Raw genomic sequence first — 16,807 nt, forward strand, 5'->3', positions numbered from 1 at the left:
TGAATATCATTACAAAAACGTAAACTTGAGGGCGACCTCCTATGTACCAAATGTTGTCGACCTAGCGTTAAAATAGAAAACATTCAGGGATGGTGCGCGAGACTAGGTCTCTGAAATTTAAAATTAGGCCAATGTTAATCAATGTCTTGTTTCTGGTTACCTCCCTCCTCAAATTTCACTGCCTCATCAAAAAACTCATTATTATGACATCACTCCATTATTTTCATTAGCCACACCTACTTGTGGGTGTGTCACATGATAAATAGCATAGATTGCAGCATAGATTAGGTAAGATTTCCTTTTTCATATTTGTGGTTTTATTGTATATCCAGTGTGGTTATTTTAATTAACAGGAAATGGGGTTTTACAGGAAGTGATGTCACAATGAATAATGATAACCTCCCTCCCTCACTAGTGGTAAGGTGATTTCCAAACCAGAAAACAAGACATTGACGAACACTGGCCTTAAAATTAGTGGTGATCAGTTTTATATATCAAGAGTACTCTTGGTTATTGTTCTCTCTCAAGAAATTCCGGACTTGCAATTCGTTTGACACTGACTCGAGCATATTCTCTTCTTGGTTCCATTTTAGTGGAATCTAGTTTAGTGTACTGATGTTTCCTCTTCTGTGGTGATGACGACCCCTCTTTCTTGCCAGTAGGTGGTACTATTCTCCAGTGGTAGCCGTCTTTATCCTCTACTTCGATCATGCAGGGTAGAGTAATTTGATTGGTTAGCTCTACATCTGTGTTGGGTGTACCATAGCTGCTTTGTGATTTGGCGGTAGAAGTGTCACCTGCAATTACATAATTAGAGAGCATTAAGAACGGCATTATGTCACAAATAATTATTAGGCAGCCAACAAAATTAATGATTTTATTCGTAATGCATGGCAGCCTCGATTCCAGGCCGCGAAGAGAAAGGCGGCCTGGTATACTTTGTATGAGCATGCGCGTACATTACCCCAAAAAGGGGGGTAATCCGTGTATTTGTGGATACTTTCAGTAAAATAATGAAGTTACAGTCTAGTCCGTTACAAAGATGACTGAGTTCTTACGCCCTTTATTGTATCAGGCCAAGTCTCTACTTAACGACAACCTACACTGTAAGGCTATACAGATGTTATAGGAAAGGCATGATGTGTTCCTTGATGAGGCTGTGGTAATATGGACCAGGCAAGTCTTCTGCTACTAAATCTTGCCTTTATGTTTGACAGAAAGTCATTGCTGAAGATAAAAAAGCTAATGATTACTCCTGAAAGCTTTTAATAAGCTTTAACTCGACACTCAGGAAGTTTAATATTCACTCAAGATCTACTGATGTATTAAAGAGTCAACCACTCTTCCTAGCTGGCAGCTCTACTGTCTGCATGGGAGGCCTTCTTGAACTGTCTCTTTGATAAACAGAGCTAGAAGAAGTACGTTCTACTTTGATTAGTGTCTCTGAAAGCTAGCTGCCATTGTGGTCAGGGGCGTAGCCAGGATTTGAGAGAGGGGGTGCTGAATGAATGGATTGTCTGAATTACCAGTGCGCAGAGTGCATTGGCGGTGCAAAATGTGCCCCAACGTCTGGGGGCACTCCCCCAGAAATTGTTGTTGTTATATGCTCTGAGATTGATTCTAACGCAATCTGACTAAAGAAATGAGGGTACTGCTGCTTTGAGGGTACTGGTGGTTAAGCCACATCTTCATCTGAAGATGTCCTATTGTTTTGAATTAAATCATATACAGCTGCTAACCAAGTTCTGCTTGTGAATTAGCAGGACAGGGTAGCAAGCCACTTGCAGTTGCAGTGCTGCTCTGTGAACTGGGCTCAACTGAAAAGTACTCAAAGAGTGACATGACTATGATGGTGATAGCTGCTGACAGTCTGCAACTCTGTGGGGACCTTGGTCTGCTCAGCCCGGCTTTGCGCATGTGCACTGAATATTTGGAGGTGGAGCTGGAGTTTTGAGTTATCGTGCAATAGAGCTCTAGTTCTCTCATATCAGCTAGCTAGTTAGTACTTGTGGAGCAGAGTCTGCATGAGGCCAGAGGGGGGTGCTGGAGCACCCTCTGCATCCATCTGGCTACGCCACTGGTGATCACATTGTCATACGTATTCTTTCTTTTTGTAACTTTGTCCGTTTTTTTACAATTTGTATGATGAAATTGTTGTCAATTATTTCGCGCATGCGCATACAGAGTATACCAGGCCGCCTTTCTCTTCGCGGCCTGGAATCGAGGCTAAATACATGGGTGACATAGTGGCCCTGGGTCACCCACTATGATTAAATTAATCTAGGGCCTATACATGTAGCTGGTCTCCGTCAACATTCCCTTAATGTAACTGTTATACCTTCTTTCCAATTCCGCAGTAGGAACTCTCGACCTTCTGCGTCACTGTAACCAGGACACTCTAAGACATGGTAGTAGTGAGAGTCAGGTGAGTCTGAGCGTTCGCTAGAGTGTGCACCTATGTCATTGTGACGCTGCTCATCAAATTCATTGGTCAGCGAGAGTCTGTGATGCTCACAAACACCTACATTGTACATATATAATTAATTCATGTATAACTGTTACAGTATCATGATTGTTGTTACAGTATAATTACAGCCTACAGGCTAAATTTGGTGCTCCATTCAAATGCATGAAACTCATTATTTTGCCTATAACTGTAACAGTTCCTCCTATCATGTATATATGCATGCATATGCATGATAGCATCACTTACCCTTAATAACTGCTTCCCTCTGCTCCATACTTGTAGCAATTGTTAGGCTGGAGAGAGAGTCAGAGTGCCCTGAGGCTGAGGCCACTACACCAGTACACTCCTGTTTCGGCCTTGCCGTTATCGACTGTGATAGTGGTGATAATTGAGTCGACGATATGGGTGAGTCCGTGATGAGGTGTATACTACTTTCGTTGATAACAGACATTGCAGCCAAGCCTGAATTAGACTTACTCCTGAGTGTGTGAATGCATGCATGGATAACTTTTCAGTACCTGCATGCGTGAATGAATTTAGCTAATCTCAACAACGATTTATGACAACAATACCAAGGTTTTAGTTTTCCTTTCACCACAAAACTACGTACGAACAATTAAGCACATTTGGATACATGCATGCATTCGGACATATACAGATAGGGTGCGGTTGAGCACTTTCCAAGAGTGTTATAATTACAGTATATGAACACAACAGTCGCCTGGCAATTACATACATCAAAGAACATACAAGAACATCAAAGAACAAGAAAGGGGTGTTGAACATTGCATCATGTATGGGCACTATGGCTACAGCATAAAAATATCTCCGTGTGCATGGGCAACCATAGTAATTAATAATCGTTCATTGCCATGGGCCATGGCATTTACCACATGGCAGGTGTTGAGCACTAGACATCCTGTATCTCAAAGGCTTCTATTGTACAGACACAATCTCTCACACCTAGACTGCACCATATGGTGGACTGATTCTACTAATGCACTCAACTAACGTGCATGCATGCACTTACCACACGGGATTGTTGAGAGGTTGGGAGCTTATGTTGCTAGCAACGACTGACTCTTTCTCTCGTTTTTTGGCTCTTGGAACCTTACACAAAACTATCACAGCTGCCAGTAGTACCAGGATTACCACTAGCAACAGACAGCACACCCCGACACCCACATAGAGACCAACTCGGAGCTCCTGCTGAGATAGTGGTGTTTTCGTTGATTGCATTGATCCAATAGGAACCACGTTCAATGGTTGACTGCTCAAATGCATACCGTTAGACACAGAATTCATCATTGGTCCAGAATTTAGTACGAATGAGTTTTGTTGTGATAAAGGAGTGTTTGAAAAAAGTGATACTGGTGTGCTTTCAACTGCAACAGTGTTAGTTTCTACTTGATAAGTGTCAATCATTGATTGCTTTGTAGAAATGAAGACGGTTTCACTAGAACTGGATGTCGATAATGTTTGTCCTGATTCCATCAGTTCTGAAGAACTAATAGATGTCTGCACAGTGGATCCACAAATTGTATTGGCTACACACACCATTTCTTCATTCATTGGGAAACTATGGCAATTGGACATTCCAGTATACTGAGCCCCTTCCAGAAGACAAAACTGACTACTGGGTTGAATATTGAAAGCACACTTTTCCCCATCATTGACGCTGATCTCACACCAGTAACAACCCATATCACTATTACTAACATTGTGGATTATGAGTGAGAAGTTAACAAACTTAAAGTCTATCAGATCGCCACTGGAAACAGGATTAGAATATTTTGGATCAGGGCCTCCCGGATAAACTCGCATTATAGTGCCTTCATCGACAAGTCCGTTTTTATACCACTTAACATTAGGCAGATGATCGTTCTTGGGTGCTAGAATGTGGCAGTGAAGAGGAAGTGTGGTGGTATTGTTCAGTAAAGGCCAGGGATTGCATGATGCACCGAGACTCGGTTGTCTTACAAAGTAGTAGTAACAGTCACCTAGAAATGGGAGGATAGAATGGCTACATAATTTTTTTATGTATAAACATAGGTCTGACTATGCAGTTACCATAATGATCGAATTTGTGAGACTCAAAATAATAGCCACTATAAATGTGGGAGTCCATGAGATCTATAGCTAGCTCACCTTTTTGAGATAAGCAATGTCCCAATACTGATAGAAGAACAACCACCTTCAGTGGCATGAGATCCATTGTGAGATTATAGACTTAGCTAGCTATTACTATAGGCCTCTGCTTCATACACTCTTACTTAGACTATAGTATAACTTTCCTTTTATGTCTGCTGTGTAAACCTTGCACTTAAAGCTAAACCACAATAATAGATATGGTTAGATCTAGTACAGCTACAGTATATCAAACAAGCCCTCAAGGCTTGTGCACATGCACTGACTCAGAGCTAGACAATGCTGAGCTTGTGGAAGGTGTGTATAGTAGAGTCTACACTCAAGGCTAAACTATTGTATGCATTGTGCAATACAAAGTGGTTGAGGTTGGCTGCCAAGTGTGGTGACAACTTGTATTGTTTTGCTTACTGACAGTTAACACTAGGCTGGCACTTGTAATCAACATTTTGATATGGCTCTAGCAATGTATAGATGATGTTAATTTTGTCTATGCATGTATCAATTATACAAGGTGTGTGTATATATATACATAATATTAAACTCTATATAATTATTAACGTCAAATGTAATAGGCTGCCATATAATAATGTTGGTGTCAGAGATTTATAATGAACTGATGAACTGAACAGTATTTTCACAGTTAATACATCTGACTGCAGTATTGAAATGTACATGCAGACAACTTAAAATCATACACAGTGAGTAATGGTGCATCTATACTAACTTATAGAATAGTGCATGCATGCAACTATAGTATTGTTCTAGTTCTCATAAATGTCCGGCCTTGTCTTGGTTGTAGAAATCCATCTTGGCAGCCTGAGTGACCTTCTTTCTGTGGCTCCTCTCTTCATAAGCGTTTCTTGAGGTTGGATCAGAGTGACAATGGATGGAGAGCTGCGAGAAAAGTCTTTCTGTTTCGTCAGTCCACTCCTAACATAATCTCCTTCGCCGTAAGGGTCCAGTTTGAGTCTGGCATAGCGTGGATCGTCAAACAGCTCCTGCAAGTGTGCTGACACTTTGTCAATGTTTTCACCGCCTCCAACATTGAAAGCCTGGCTGCTAGTGTGACTAGCTGTTGCAGAACGCAGCATTCCCGAGCCATCATCCTCGAGAGTATGGTAATAGTGATCAGGCACTTTAGGAAGTTTCTCGTTATGCATTTCTGATGTGGACACGGCTGAATGCATCGAGGTGCTGCTTTTAATTACCATCGTGCTATTGTCCACTCTTATTGTAACTGGTTCAAGGTGATCATAGCTTGCAGGGGTGTTTGATTTTTTGGGTTTAGGGGGTAGTTCTGGAGGTGGCTTATCAGCTGAAGTTGCTAGGCAAGACTCTGTTTCAATAGTTGAGCGTTTTAGATGCCCAAATGGTGTGCTACTCTCTGAGGCAAGAGTTCTGCTTTGTTCAGAAAAACTGACTTCGACTTGTGTACCTTTCATCACTGATCTCTGCTCCAGAACACTGCATGCATATTAAAATATATACTTTCCACGCCAAATTTGTAGTACTAAGCATAAAAGCGACAATATATAATGTACCTATTTTGTAAATTAAGTGTGTACTAGCTGTTACTACTGTACTTGATCTTGATGGATATAGCTACTCATCTGTGAACACTCCTCACCTCCCATCCACTTGTTCACTCACATGATTGGCTGTATTGAGTAAAATGTTAACAAGTATTATTATACTTCCTGACGTGTACCAAATTACTTTATCCATTATACTTGTGTGCATGTGGTGTGGCTATGAAAAGTGGATTAGTGTAGTATAAACAAACTTAATTCAAAGCTGCTGGAATTCATAAGTGAAATTTTTAATGGAGTATCATGCACTGACTATGTCTATAGTCCATGTCTAACGAATAAATAATCAGCTCATACTGTGCTATAGTGCATATGCTACACTGTACAGTTTATATAGTAGCTGTGCAATGGTGTACGTGCATGTATACAGTTTAACTATAATTATACTTGCCTTCTTGTGAGTTCCTTCTTGAATTAGTAGCTCTGTGAAGCTTTTGTCTCAAATAATCACTTACTTGTACCAAACAGGAACACTTTTTCCTTACAAGACAAAGAATCATGATCACCAACCCTACAATAACTCCTATAAATAAGATGCAAACTATTATAGCAGCATAAAGGGCTCCTTCGAAGCTTGATCTTGGCACTGTCTCCTCCATTCCTCTCACTATAATAGTATTGACTGTACTAGAAGTTGTGTTGTTCATGGGAGACTCAGTTGTGCTACTACTGACAAACGAATCTTTAAGTTTTGAACTAGGAGTGGCATAAACTTGTGTCTTTGCGATAGACGTAGCAACTTTAGTGCCAATATGCAAAGTTTGAGTGTTTATCAATGTTTTGCCTGACTGAATGGCTTCACTGCCAAACATTGTGGAGACTAAGCTGCTGCCGCTTTGTGCTTTTCCTGTGAGTGATAGAATGTTACTAGAAATTGTAGGGCTAGTTATAATGTCTCTTTCATTGTTTAAGCTTTCCAGAGCACTCGCCAAATCCGGGGAAACGTGTACACACAGAACTGATGTGTTTACCAACATGACGACTGAATCACCGCAGTCATCAACTCCGGCAAAATGTTCTTCATTATCAATGCAAACAACTTCACTCTTTACCGGTAGTATAAGTCTGCTGAATTCAATTTGACACCAAAAGCAAACTCCACTCATAGTTGAATCAATATTCTTTGTAAGAAGAATAGACGTAGCACTTCTCTTCTCATCCATCACATCTAGCATGTTGTTTCTGATAAGACAGTCATTCTTTGATGTGATTCTTGTTGTGCTACTAACTGATCTGTTACTACGGTACCACTGTATACGGAACGAGGGGAGGAGCGGCCCTGTTGCTCCACAGTGTATCTGCAGCCGAGATCCATTAGGGTCACAGTTCAGTTGAGTCACAGGTTGCTGGGTGTACTGATATATACAGTTACTGGTTTTATCTAGAGAATTATTCATCATTATAAATAAACGCCAGTATTCATCTCACCTCCTCCACACTCCGTTATTGAAAGAACTAGCAGTACTAGACCTACGCAGCAATCTATTTTCACAGCCATTCCTCACACTTTGCTTGATAGCTTGATACTCTCTCAACTGGTTCTGTTCACAATTCTTTGTGTTGCCTTGTGTTCACGCCATTACTTATAAGCAGTGACAAACAACCGTTTTGTAAAGAGCCTATCTGTCTACAGGCATGCGCAATGAGTTTTTGCGTGAGGAGGTTGACACGATCACGTGCAACAAATTGGCTTAGTTGCGCATCAGAATAAGTACCACTATGATGATGCGTGTTCATCCTAGCCTCGAGACCAAAGACCAATCTCGCTACAGGGTGAAGAAAGCAATTCCCATTACCATTCTCACAAGCAATGCCTATAGTGAAGGCTGATATACTAATGAAAGAAAGCTCACTGTGCCATCTGAAGTGATGGTAAAATTTAATTCCTACAATGTGTCTGACAACCTGTACTGTGTGGAGGTGCCTATATAAATTATACATGAAACTTCTCGGTGCTACTATATATAGTTTATATACTTAGTCACCTACTAGCTTCTTGGCTGATGTCAGTCATTACTTTTGTGTTATAATTATTATTATTATAACAATGTCATAATTATTTTGTGTATGAAAATTAATGCCCATGGCGATGATCATAACCATAAATAGCCTCGATTCCAGGCCGCTTGAACAAGCTTTGTTCAAGCGGCCTGGAATCGAGGCTAAACCATAAATTATTTCTTCATTTCCTCATTTCTTATTTCTCATTTCCTCATTTCTCATTCCTGTTTTATCACCACACCCCTTTTACTGACCGTTCAACCTCATTCTAAGGAAAGGGGGGCGTGGCACGACCTGATACAGATATAGGTACGTGCTAGCTAGCTAGCTACAAGCGAGACACATACGTACATGTTTATAATAAAGGCATAGACTACAGACATAACCTACTTTGCTGCTTAACGCTTGTGATCAAGAAGTGACCAAGCAAGTTGCCGTGCAACATGAGGCTGTGCTCAAGAAGGAGAAAACTGTTGAGAAACCTATTAATCTTGGCTGTTCTAAGCTTCTCCATGTGTCTGTTTATCCTCTCATATTTTCAACATACAAATCTAGAATTAGACAAACAAGTTATGGCATTGGCACTGAAGCCTAATGGATTTGTTAACAAATTGTCTCAAAGAGAGATTCTTAACTTCGACCATGCTTGGGAACAAGACAAGAACATGTCACATGAAATTCAGAAAGGTGAGAGCACGTATCGTATATCAGTACCGTATAATTATATATCAGTACAGTGCAGTATAGCGAATACCGTATAGCACGAAATTTTCGATCTTGTGGAATGGCCTCTAAAAGCATTTCGTTGAACAATGTTCGTGGAATGACTGCTTACCTGGAAGCCTGCCTTTAATCTTTGCACGTTTAGCAGATGATTCTAACAATTTTCGTGGAGGACTTAATTTTTGTGTAGGATTGCCACCTACGGTAATCATGAACTCGACGAGATTTTTTACTTCGTTAGAAGTAAATTTTGTTCCTGCATATTCAGGCACTGTAATCATGATTATATGCTGTAATAATTATCACCATTATCCCCCTGTTTGAAAGTACCACACAGAGACCACCAGCATCAGTAACAACCTGACTGACTGACAGCACTTTCTCTTTTAGTGTGAACTTGCTGACTTCACACTCACACTCATACTCACAAACTTTTAGTGTGAGGTATGCAACTTCACACTAAAAGTGCTTTCTTCATTGTAGATCGAGGTGTAGATATAATTAGTCTATGCCTGTGTGCAACTTTACAGTGAGGTGGCCTAACATGCACATGTGCACGGTGACGTAATAAATTGTATACTGCAAAACAGATACCGGTATAGAATTATTAATACCATGCACAGGAATATCAGGTGACCACTTCTTTAGCATATCTTACACTTGACACCTTATATACAAATATACGTTAAGAGGTTTTCAACAGTCTTATAGTGTTGTCGTCATGCCAACCTTTCCCCTTGTAGAATTCTCCACTGTGTTGCTGCTGAGTGACGCTATCGCACAGACGTCAGCCGTGCCCGTTACCGATGACACCCTGTGTGTTGGCCCCTGGCCAAATCATCCGGAATGTCAGAATAAGATGAACGTGAGATAAGCATGATTGTCGGTTATATGTAGCAGGATATTGTGGTTAGTATGGGAGATTTTAGTATGGGAGATTGTTTAATATTATATTTCCAAGAAATTACCCGAATACATTAAGACAAATTGCTGTACCATTAATAGTCTGTGATGTATGTGAAAACATTGTCACCCGAATCCCCTCTACACACACACACACACACACACACACACACACACACACACACACACACACACACACACACATCAGTGGATGGAGGGCAACTGGAAGAAGGACCCATGCTATGCTGAACACGGGGTGAATGATACACCTTGTTCATTTCAGGACTACCTATCACTAGTGGAGCACTTTTGTCCACCCAGACCAGGGAAAATAATTAACCATCCCACATCAAAAAGGGTAAGTTTTACCAGCCTAATTCAGAATCTTAAAAGTAGTGTTTCCATAAGTGTCCTTTGATGGAAACTGCAATTGAAAGTCTCAGAACATCTCAGTTCTATTGGTTGTCAGTTGATTTTGTCCCCCAAAATGTTTCTTCTGTGAAAATAAGTATACTCCACTGTAAATGTATATGTGGCCAGTGTAACCTTGTGAGAATGTTAGCTGTTAACCATTTCAACTATTTCAGATACTGTGTCAGTGATTGTCCCCTGCCTTGTATTAATTAATGTTATCAAACGCTAGTGTTAAATAACTGTGTGTACATCGTTGGTGGTGTTTCCTATATACCAGCTAGTACATCAATCAATGGGGACAATTTGAGGAAGTAGACTATACAATGTCGTGATATTTGTGCCAAAAAATGGAAGTGTATATGAATTTAGGGAATAGAACAAGGAACCTAAAGCACCTGTTGTATGTAAGGAGATAAACAATGTAATATTCGTTATCTGAGGTTTCAGTGTTTCCCTTTTGGTTTTGTAGGCTACAGTAAACTCTGACCTAGCTCCATTGCTGAACGAGCTCAATCGCAACCCTAAGTTTGACTGGATTAAACGACGCATACAGAGCCTTTGGCCACAGTGGACGGATGCCCTCAAGCAGTTGGAGATGATTAGGCCATTCCAACACCGCGAGAAAAAGGTGAGCTCGAGACCTCTCAAGTGAATAATAAGTTTTGGTATCTGATAGCATGTAATGAATTCTTCTTTGAACAAAAGGTGTTTGTGATAAGTGCCCAACCAGCCCCCAGAAATATGCATGTACATGTAATTGGTGTGCGTGACATTGTTATTTAGCTACTCGTTCTACCGTAGAAACTGGATTATTAGCACATGCGCTCATGAGGTCAATACCAAAATTGTATATGCCTATATTCGAGAATGCGCCTATAATGCACTACTATAATCTATTATGCTATTATAGTTTATTGTACAGCAAAATTCAACATAATATTATCATACTTGACAGAACTGGAACAAAAAGAGTGAAGTGCACCTTATCTATATGAGGTGCCAAAAATGAGGAAAAGTTGCCCGTATTTATATATCCAGGTCATAACAAGATGGTTATGCTCCCATTTATAAATCCATATCCATTTATAATATAATTATGCCCATGCTCAGATTTATATATCCATGTCCAGATATATAAATCCTTGTCCGCGTTCATATACACATGCTGATACAGGGTGTCATACAGGATTTTGAAGTAGAGGGGGGAAATGAGAAAAGTTACCAGAAAATATTGCTAAAAAAAAGGTCAACTGTTATTTCAATACCCAGCTATGGACACTCAGTCATAATTGAAAGGGGGGGATATCCCCCCTTTCCCCCTGTAACCCTGCGATAATTATACATATGGGGTGCCAAATGTGTCTGCATTCTCTCAGCATGATCAGACAAGGTAACAGCATGTCCAGAGAGCCTTTCAGATGGATATCACCAGCTATATACATGTAGCTACCGTGCACTGTACAAGCTAACTAGCCCATAGATAAACATAGATAAACAAAGTTAACTGCTAAACTTCCTTCGCATAATTAGAACAGCGTTTCAATTCGAGTACAAAAAACCTGCAGTTGCGCATGCGCTTAAAATAAAGATACGCTTATAATCGAGCAAGCGCTAATAATCCAGTTTCTACGGTATGTGACAACAGTAGTATTTATTAATTATGCCCAACCATTTACGTAATTGGTGTTTATTTTTTATGTAACTCGAGTAGTGAATTTTTATGTGTACAATGTTTGTGGAATGACTGCTTACCCGGAAGCCACGCCTTTAATCTTTGCACGTTATAGCAGATAATTCTAATTAATGAACTGATTTTGTGGACTTAATTTTCGTGTAGAATTGACCCACGAAATCAGCGAAAATTAAGCCCCTCGAAAATTTCGCGCTATACGGCATTCATTTTTGCAGTTGTTTGTGAAAAGTGCCCAACCATATGTAATACTGTGTTCACATATTTTTGTGCTGTTGTGCGACTCGAGTTTTGATTTTACATGTTACAGTAGTATTTACTTTGTACCACAGATTCTGATACACATTGGAGCGTTGTCAGATAAATCAAAGTTCCATCTAGCCGAAACAGCTGACCATGGCGGACCTTTGGGGGAGCTGGTACAATGGAGTGACTTAATTTCGATCATTCACCTTCTAGGGCATCAAATAGTTTTTAGTACGGAACCCAATGCACTGAAGCATATCCTTCCCGGTCCTTCTAACAGCATAACTGGGGGTTGTCCAACAGGGAGAGAGAAGGATTTCAGTGCCATCTTCACGGATATTGTAGGATTCAAGCAGTTCAAGTCGGCGATGAAGAGTCAGCTTCAACACTACCTGTGAGTTTTTATTTAATCAGTGTTAGTTTTTAGTATAGGGCTGGTTACTGTGTGCCTAATAAATTAAAGTATAGTGAATAATGTTGAGTGGCGTTGGCTGGCCCTGTGGCCTAATGGATAAGGCATCAGCCTCCGGAGCTGGGGATTGTGGGTTCGAGTCCCACCAGGGTCGTTTTTTTCTTTTCAGCATTCATTTTGTTTGTTTTTCTTTAGGTGTCTGTTTAGAGTTTTGGACTCCTTTGGTACTGAGCCTCAATTTAACTACAAACCTTGGAAGTCAAACAATAAATACAAGAAACAAAGTTGGGGCAATTTGGGACTCAACCCTCGACAATTCATGACAATGTATCGTAAGTTAAAAATATGTGTGTATACTACTACTATGTGCTAAGCAGCTTCAATTTGAGTTCCCAATTTGAGTTCCCAGATTATATTTCCTTGCAGCTCATACTCCTGATAACTCATTTCTCGGTTTTGTTGTTGGTAGCAACCGCACTAATTCGCTCCCCCCTCCCGAGAAGAAAAACATCGGACTGGTGTACGGTAAAGAGCTATACATGTGGAAGGTATGTGTACAACGCAAATTGCACAATAGTAGTAGATATTTAAGATATGTGCATGTGGGAACGTGTTTGCTGAATCCATGCATCGTGCATGTACAGCATACTACTATCTGTTGTGAAACCTAAAACTTAAGGCTTGAGGTTTGGGAGTGATTAGTAAACAGTAAACACACATACTGAGATAAAATTAAAAATAAGAAATTTAACTTTCACTCACTCGTAGGGTCACCATAACTACCTGGACACAGTGAGCAAGTACATCGACATCCACTCTACCATTGGTACCACCACTCAAAAAGATCAAAATTATGACATATCCACAGTGGTTCCAGGATTTGTCAGCAACCACGGCATTCTTAACCGCACAGCTCTCATTAAATTGCTTAAGGTGTGACTCTTTAGTGTGAGATTTACGATGTTCTGCAAACGTATACAGTGTACCATGTAGCAGGTTATTTTCGTTGTGATTCTCGTGAGTAAACAATAATGGCTAATTATGACTTTTCCAACCTTTAATAGGCTATATAGGTTAGCTACTGTAGTATTCAATTGTTGTTGCTAGATCTCAGCCATTAGCACATGTGTACACTGTATTCTATGTTGTTACCCGAGACGCGCGTGGGCGGCCACAGGTATAGTAGTCCGTTGGTTTGTTTGTTTGTTTGTTTGTCTGTAATAATGTGAGTCACTAAAGTAGGAAGCAAGAATTATGATTGGAGTGTGTTGCTTTTTTGCTTATCCTAGCCCCAGGAGCCGTATTTCTAAGACTCGAGGCTTTTTGACTTTGCTGTGATCCAGTCCATGCACCTGCATGTCTCATGCACCACTAAAGACTCTGTTCTACATATGTATCAGCCAGAGCATGCCTCTAGTCAGCTACCATGCTCTACTGCATGTATTGTATAACTGTAACACTCCTCTGATTTCTATGATCTTGTACTTTTATTTATTCATGTAAACAGCCGAGGGTTAGCACTTCAGTTCTCTAGTATTTCACGTGTTCTGGTAACCATGCCTACTGAAGCCTAAGGATTTCGTGGGGTCGCCTATAATCAACCTCTGTAAACTCATAATTTGTTGGCTGTTGCAAGAATATCACTTTTGTTTAAAATTTGGCTTTGTAAAGTACGTCTAAAACAGCGTTCTGTAGCTCTTTTTTTAATGAAAGGTATACATGTATAGTGTATGGTTAGTATATAGACGTATGTGTACTTAAGTTACATGATTATACATGTACGTGTTTAGTAACATGATGGTGTTTCTTCCCACATTCAGGAATCGAAACTATTTATTGGTTTCGGGTTCCCTTACGAAGGACCTGCCCCACTCGAAGCTATTGCCAATGGCTGCTTTTTCCTAAACCCCCGATTTGACAAACCGCTTAACAGAGAAAATACAAAGTTTTTTAAGGATAAACCAACATTGCGTGGCCTCACATCACAGAATCCTTACACTGAGCACTTTATTGGGAAGCCGTACGTGTACACTGTGGATATTCTGAACTTAAAGGAAGTGAACAAAGCACTGCAAGACATGCTCTCTAAGGAGGTGAGCGTAATAATCCATTAAAGTACATGTAGTTAGTCGTGTTCACACACCCCTGGCCTTGTATAAGAACCATTACGTAATGTTTGTACCCGCAATGCTCACTAGTGTTTTCATGAATCACTGGAAATTACAAGCCTTTGTTTCAACACATTTCTTATGATTTACATTGTAACTACATGTATACACTGTATAGTACATGCGGCAAGGTTTCAATTTCAACTTGTGTTAGGATAATTAAACCACCTCTTTATAATTATTACAGCTACTGTTGGTCTGCCCAAATGGACTGTTTTACTGTTCGCCCCATAATTATTCATCCCTGTTTTTTTCTGTGATTAACCACACACACATACCTCACCCCGACAGCCCCTTCCTCCCTACATCCCATATGAGTACACGTATGAGGGCATGCTTGAGCGTGTTTCGGTGTACCTGGAGTACCAGGATCACTGTTCCCACGTCCAGTGGCCCCCTCCCTCAGCCCTTGTGGCCAAAGTCTCCAGGCAGGGAGAGAGTTGCAAAGAGGCCTGCTATAGAGAAGGTGAGTGTATAATAGTACAGTGTATATATGCTTGGCTATTTGTTATAATAGCCAAGGGAACCCCCCTCGATATAGTGCTTAAATTTGATGTGTTGAAAATCACTGCATGTACGTACGTGTAGCACTTAGTATGTGTCGGTGCGTAGCGGTCTACCATGTGTTGGAGTTTGTTAAATTTTAGCAACAATTACGGTCCATCATTTTTTACTCTTTTACATCATTCCCTGCAAAATATAAGCAGCTTCCCCACGTACCACATAATTTACAGTTTACCAGGGGGGCATGCCAGTACATGTACAGTATAGTTATTCACAGTGTTAACAGATTGCTTGTCATTTCAGGTTTGGTGTGTGAACCAGAGCTGTTCCCACTCCTTAACACGGAAGAGGCTTTGAAAAAGTGAGCACAAAGACTTAATATGTGAACGATCAGGGATATAACCATACTGGTCAATGGTACTAACCACTTCCTAAGCTATGTAATGGCAAATGTGTGTGTTGAATTGAGAGCTGGGCACATGCATCCCTGTACATCTATAGTGTATATAGTACATTATTTCCAACGTTCTTGCAGACTACAAAGTGCCACTAATATAATGAAATGTGTCATTGAATTTGCCTAAAGTAATCACGATCTTTCACCCCTATCACATTACAGCCATGATCTGAAGTGCTCCACTGTGTCTACTGAGAACAGTATCCATGGTCCCTCCATAGACTCCTCGGGACGTTGCAGCCTGCAGGAACAGAGATTATTACTGAGCTGTGTTGGGGAATATCACACTGTGAAACGACTGTGCCCTTGTCGAACTTTTAGAAAAGGACAAGTAGCTTTGTGTTCAGAGTATGTACGATAGCTATCGATCATCATTACTTTTTTTTTTCTGCATCACTTGTGTACGATAGCTATCGATCATCATTACTTATTTCCTTCTGCATCACTTGTGATTTTAATGCTCATCATGCACCTTATCTTGTGAGGAAAATCCCACAACACCAAGGGTTCTAAGATCTACACTAAAGTGGGTGGTGCCATCATTTAAATATCTGATTACTGTAGACTCTCGCTATTCCGGCTCTCTGAAGTACGGACACCTCGATATACCGGCCATTATTTTGGTTTGGCACAGATTGCTAGCTAGATATGTTTACTGCACAAAACTCTCCCTAAAATGCGGCCACTCACTATTTCGTATATAGACTACTGGCCAGTACTGACTGCCCCAAACTTTGTTTTTCATCAACAATTTCATGTTTTTATAGGGGTTTGGCTGATCAATTCATTATCCTCGAGTCAGAACCTTATTAGCCTCCTTCACCGGCCTTCATAGGAAAGAAGCCTAAGTGAAGTGGGAAGTGCGGCCTAGCTAGCTAGCTAGCTGGGATCGAGGCTAGAACCTTATTTGATTTGAGATATAATTATAGGTCGGTTTTAGCCATGGCTATTTTCTGAAATGCGGCCACCTCGTTATTCCGGCCAAGCTGCACTGTCCCCAAGGGTGACCGGATTAACGACTCTATACAATTAAAAACTTAACATTCTATCAACGGACCTATTATACACGTCTAAACTCATATGTA

General features: G+C 40.4%; 3 protein-coding genes and 1 non-coding gene across 4 annotated transcripts; 2 read left to right on the forward strand and 2 right to left on the reverse strand.

Moving 5' to 3' along the window:
- Positions 1-25: 25 nt before the first annotated feature.
- LOC135337793 (uncharacterized) lies at positions 26-5,025 on the reverse strand. Its single transcript, XM_064533783.1, has 5 exons — positions 4,616-5,025; positions 3,498-4,467; positions 2,714-2,946; positions 2,339-2,521; positions 26-797 (listed from the first exon to the last, which is right to left on the reverse strand). The coding sequence occupies exons 1-5, from the start codon at positions 4,680-4,682 to the stop codon at positions 511-513; spliced, it is 1,740 nt and encodes a 579-aa protein (XP_064389853.1). The 5' UTR covers positions 4,683-5,025; the 3' UTR covers positions 26-510.
- Positions 5,026-5,178: 153 nt separating this feature from the next.
- LOC135337792 (uncharacterized) lies at positions 5,179-8,206 on the reverse strand. The gene is made up of 4 exons (XM_064533782.1): positions 7,633-8,206; positions 6,596-7,585; positions 6,243-6,273; positions 5,179-6,079 (listed from the first exon to the last, which is right to left on the reverse strand). The coding sequence occupies exons 1-4, from the start codon at positions 7,700-7,702 to the stop codon at positions 5,377-5,379; spliced, it is 1,794 nt and encodes a 597-aa protein (XP_064389852.1). The 5' UTR covers positions 7,703-8,206; the 3' UTR covers positions 5,179-5,376.
- A 281-nt stretch (positions 8,207-8,487) lies between these two features.
- On the forward strand, positions 8,488-16,264 carry LOC135337789 (alpha-1,6-mannosylglycoprotein 6-beta-N-acetylglucosaminyltransferase A-like). The gene is made up of 12 exons (XM_064533779.1): positions 8,488-8,892; positions 9,672-9,793; positions 10,040-10,189; positions 10,715-10,873; positions 12,268-12,575; positions 12,789-12,925; positions 13,020-13,141; positions 13,362-13,526; positions 14,414-14,686; positions 15,053-15,227; positions 15,569-15,626; positions 15,885-16,264. Exons 1-12 carry the CDS (start codon positions 8,649-8,651, stop codon positions 16,081-16,083), a joined length of 2,112 nt encoding a protein of 703 aa, XP_064389849.1. The 5' UTR covers positions 8,488-8,648; the 3' UTR covers positions 16,084-16,264.
- Positions 12,675-12,747, forward strand: Trnar-ccg (transfer RNA arginine (anticodon CCG)). The gene has a single exon. It is a non-coding gene; the product is annotated as a tRNA-Arg (tRNA).
- Positions 16,265-16,807: the final 543 nt, after the last annotated feature.

This window comes from Halichondria panicea, chromosome 6, assembly GCF_963675165.1.
Source record: "Halichondria panicea chromosome 6, odHalPani1.1, whole genome shotgun sequence".
NCBI classification, from domain to species: domain Eukaryota; kingdom Metazoa; phylum Porifera; class Demospongiae; order Suberitida; family Halichondriidae; genus Halichondria; species Halichondria panicea.